We start from the raw sequence: 4,854 nt of genomic DNA on the forward strand, positions 1-4,854 counted from the left end.
CGAAATCTTGTAAACTCTTTCGCATCATTTATGGCAGCAAGTTGTTTCAGCAACCACAACGCAGCATCATCTCCATTCTCAGCCAAATCCACACCGCTAAAAAGTTCTTGAACTCTAGAAAAGGCTTCAATGGGCAATCCACCAGTCTCATCACCATTTACTATCGGGGTTGGAACTTTCTGAGGCGCAGCGTTCTCAACTTCTCCAAACAAGACCTGAATGCATAAAGAATGGAGTCATGACAAGCACATGTACAGCTTAGGATGAGTATGGACTATCTTTATCCAGCCATCTAAGGTTAGAAATTTTTTGTTTTTTTGTTTCTACTTTCTGCACCCATATTTTCTCATATCCAACTAAATTACTATCATATAAAATTAAAAGAGATGGATAAAAAGGTACACACCTCTGCTCGAAATCCTTTTGGGTAATGATCCTTGGCCTCCCAAAGAATATCCAAGTTGTCAGAGTTCAACATTAGTATGTTGGACCTGATAAATGCAGTATTGAACATCACACGAAACATCATAACCTCTCGTTCTGGATCTAAATCCATATGCACACACTCCAGTACAACATCTCCTTGAACCCAGCACTGGATGTCAATCTTGATAACGTCACATTCTGCCTGCAGCCATATTGTACAGATTTACGTTACTCAAAAGAGTGATACTTTATAAGAACTGATTTAAAAGAAATCATAAAAATAAAAAACACACCCACCTGTCGGTAATGGCGAAGGGGTTTTTTCTTATCGGACATAGAATACACCATCTCCGTGGAAAGACCAGCTGTGCTACTATAGTTTCTTCCAAAAATACGTATAATTGGTCTGCAGCCATGTTGAGAGTCAAAGTTTGGAATAGCTCGAATAATAATGCAATCCAAGGAAAGAGCTCTTTCAGGAGGTGGCCACTCAGGATTTATGTTTCTCCTTGCTACATACTGAAGATAACGCAGTTGAGACGGGAACGGATTTAACGGCGAGAGCAGCTGCAAGAGACCCTTGGGAGCCTCTCGATGCACAATCTCAAGAGTTCTGCGCTCACCACTGTGAACTTTCCTGAAAATCAGAAAACTAGCCAGAATAAAAGCCAAAAGTGGCCAGCCTCCTCTTTCGCAGTGAAGAAGAATCACATCCTGACGGTTCCCACGAGCAAGCCAACTCTCACAGACACGGAGAAAATGCTGAATCAATGACAAAGGGAGCAAAGGGCAGCCTTCATACTGCCTCGGGTACTCAAGAACCGTAACATCATATTCACATAGAGTTTCAGCAAAGACACTCTTTTCCTCCCCTTCTCGAAAATTGAATGCTAGAAAAGACGATTCCGGGAACTCTTCGTGTAAATCGTTGATGACTTCATGCAGGAAGATCTGATACAACCCATCCGCCAACACCTCAGTGCAAAAACATGAATCAAAAACTGTACATTCACACACAGATTGACTAAATTAGAAGTGCAAAAAAATCCAAAGAAACTAAAAACAGTAATCAACTAAAATAGCTCTCTCTCATTCATGATTAGAGAAAAGGAATGGTAAGTTACCATAAACTCTATCAGCAAATTCAAGCAACCCATCTGGTGGTCTCTTGTAAAAGAACCTACTTAATAGAGACATTTAGGCTAATCGGCTGATGAAATTGTACTTCGATCAATGACCTCGAGAACCTGAGAAAACAAACAAACCAAAAATGAGCCATTCGAATCGAAGCTACGAGTAACCAAATCAAATCACCATCGAAAACAAAAACAAAGTCTCACAAATGGTTTAACAAAGTCAAAAGCTAATCGAATCAACCAAAAATAGGCAAAATCTCCTAAAATTACAATCAAATTGGAGGTAAATCTAACATGAGCTTCGAATACGGATGGTTTTTGAGGATATGCGAACACTGCGACTTCACAGAAACCCCTCGAAATTAGGGTTTATAAGAGCAGAAGATGAAGATGATGATAACGATGAGTTACCTTATTAGAATAAGAAGAGTAGAGGGAAATTTTGCATAAACCGATGCAGCTGAAGCGGCGAAGGCGGCGGAATTGCGGCGGAAAGGCTCCGGTGGAGAACACAAAGGATGAAAATCGGGGAACGTTTGTTTTTTTTTTCAAATTTTGAAAAAATAGAGAAAATTGTTTAAAGGGGAACCGACAACATAACCAGACGAATCGCTTTTTCGGTTTATTTTAAAAAAAAATCCCAGTTCTTTCATTTTATTATTAAACTACTAAAAACTAGTGCTCAATCGAATAATATTCAAATTAAAATTTGTTAAGTTTTTCTAATAAATTTTTGTGGAATTACAATTATAATAATACCATAATGTATATATTTTTACTAATGTTATTTTTTTTTTTTTTTTGGTTTTCTGATTCTGATATTTATATTGTGATATTAATAAATTCTAATAAGAATTTGAAAATTACTAAATAGCACATCGCATAATAAAAAATATTATCTGAATGTATATGCCAAGTTTGTTCATGCATTTTTTACAATTGTTATTTACGTTCAATAAACAACATTTGGTTTTCAAGATAATATAGAATATATTAGCAATATAATGGTATAATAAAGAAAATTCTACTATATTAATTGAGAAGTACAAATATTAAACTAATCTTATAAAATGTAAAAAATTACATTGTCCAGGTCAAATGTTTAAATTTTCAATAAGAATAAAAATATAATTTTAATATTAAATTAACAAAAAATTTTAAATAATTTTTAGTTTCCAAAAAAAAATTATTGTCTCTCCAATCTAATTATAGACGAAAATTACTAATTAATTTTTAAAAAAATTGTAAACCAATCAGAATTTAAAAAAACTAAGATTTTATATCTAAATATACAAGATCATTATTTTTAATAACTACGGTTGGAACATTTTGTTAAAATTTTAAATTATGATTTTTCTATCATCTTTCTTTTATTTCATTTACAAAAAAAAATTCAAATCATATTAATATTTCTGATTAATAAATATGTAATTTTTGTTTTCTGCATATGGTGTGATTTGAATTTTTTAAAACGAAGATATATTGTTCAATCTATGAAAAGAAAATTGTGTTTTAATGTTCCACATTGACGGGTTGATAAAATTAAAATATATCCAGTTAATAAATTAATAATGTTTTTTGCTCACAACAATATTATAATTACTATTTTAAAATATTTCACAAAATAATGATGCAAATACAACAATATAAAACTGTAAGATACATACACCAAACAATTTAAAAATAATTAGTATTCAAAATATATATGTATATTTACCAAACAATTGCCATATTAAAAGTAAATATTATCTCAATCAAAATAATTATTAAAAAAAGTATAATAATAAAAATTGTTATTATTTTTTGGAAAAAATGTTGCCCCTTATTTTATAGCGCGGGATATCTTCTAGTAACTTTGTAATCATTCTTAATTCATTTTAATGGTAAACAATCGTTAAAAAAAATTAATAAATTACATTTGAATTTTTTTATTTACTGTAAATAAAATACGTTTGCTTCTCATAATTTTAACATTGTAATGCATGAGATAATTTATAAATATAACATCGGCTTTAATCTTCTATTTTCGTCATGATTTTGGTAACAACGGCTTTGAGCTTTGATTGTGTAGTTTTTTACATAGATTGAACAATATATCTAACACAAAAGTTTGCTACTGTAGATGGCACAATTCTTAAATTTCTCAACAATTAAGGTTATGTATAATGTACAATCAATTTTTTACAAAGTTCCACATAAGAGGTTTTATCTACAACCAATAAATAATCACTAACTATGATCTTCTAGTTAATAAAAATTATTGATTTTTCTCATCTACCAAATTATAGCCCTCAAATTTGTAATTCGGACACTTCAAAACAAAACGCTTTTACCTTCAATTATAAACCACATACAATTTGAACAATTCTGCCACGTTCCTTTTTCCAGCTTTTGTCTTATATACTCCAGATTGAACTTAAAAAAAAAAAAAAAAGTTTTCTATTGAATGTGATGGACTATATAGCCTATATGTACTTAGATAAGCTTCATCTTCAATTCAACAAGCTCATATCACGGACGGACCAAACACCATAACCTATGGTTTTAATTTGCATCGTGATTCTTCGTTAAGACCACTAACAAGCATTTTTAAGAGATGAAGACGAAGGTCACACAAAAGTAGAGAGATTTATAATGATAAAAACACGAGAGAACAAGAACAAGTCTTATGCTATGTTATTGAAAGCTTTAAGATAAAAATAAAAGCAGAAAGACAGATTTGATGAATCACACACATATGTTAGTTCATCAGGTTGAAGCAGATGCTTCCATGAGTTGCTTGACCTTCGTGATATAGTCACCCATGGCATCTTCCGTTGATTTCGCTGGCATCATAAACAAAAAACCCAAAGACAACGACAGGTGTCAAACTCGGTTTCCGAAAATATACGTTAGAGAACTTGAGACAAGAATCAAGCAAATTCAATATCAAGTGAGCTTTTAAAGAAGTTTAATCATTTGAAGTCTTACCTTCAACGGCCTTCCAAGCATCCCACTTGGCTCTTTCCTTCATGCTGAACATTCCAGGACGACCTTTGAATCAAATCGAAAAGAAAAGATACTGTTAATAACATAGCAAATCAAACCGCAGGATCTGATCATGATGAAGCTTCTTAAGGGGAGAATTTAAAAAAAAAAAAAAAAAAAAAAAAAAAAAAAAAATGATTTATACTCTTACAACCTTACCTAACAACTTAAACCTCTCTCTGTGTGGGCTTTAGTTTTTATTTATAAAGGCTCAGTAATAAATGAGCCTTCTTTCCAGCCCATTATAAAAACTCTGCCACTCCCA

The 4,854-nt window shown here is 32.0% G+C and overlaps 2 protein-coding genes across 2 annotated transcripts in view; both read right to left on the reverse strand.

The window, feature by feature from the left end:
- The window catches only part of LOC104743708 (formin-like protein 14), a 6,962-nt gene extending 4,828 nt beyond the window's left edge, over positions 1-2,134 (reverse strand). The window contains exons 1-5 of the mRNA XM_010464756.2: positions 1,974-2,134; positions 1,551-1,673; positions 724-1,427; positions 407-628; positions 3-215 (exon numbers count right to left, since the gene is read on the reverse strand). Of these exons, the coding sequence (XP_010463058.1) occupies positions 3-215; positions 407-628; positions 724-1,427; positions 1,551-1,623 (1,212 nt within the window). The 5' untranslated portion in view covers positions 1,624-1,673; positions 1,974-2,134. The remainder of the gene's footprint in view (positions 1-2; positions 216-406; positions 629-723; positions 1,428-1,550; positions 1,674-1,973) is intronic.
- Positions 4,168-4,854, reverse strand: part of LOC104741782 (acyl-CoA-binding protein) — a 2,096-nt gene continuing 1,409 nt past the window's right edge. The window contains exons 3-4 of the mRNA XM_010462699.2: positions 4,533-4,595; positions 4,168-4,387 (exon numbers count right to left, since the gene is read on the reverse strand). Coding sequence (XP_010461001.1) covers positions 4,311-4,387; positions 4,533-4,595 — 140 coding nt within the window. The 3' untranslated portion in view covers positions 4,168-4,310. The remainder of the gene's footprint in view (positions 4,388-4,532; positions 4,596-4,854) is intronic.

This window comes from Camelina sativa, chromosome 14 (genome assembly GCF_000633955.1).
Source record: "Camelina sativa cultivar DH55 chromosome 14, Cs, whole genome shotgun sequence".
Classification (NCBI taxonomy): Eukaryota; Viridiplantae; Streptophyta; class Magnoliopsida; order Brassicales; family Brassicaceae; genus Camelina; species Camelina sativa.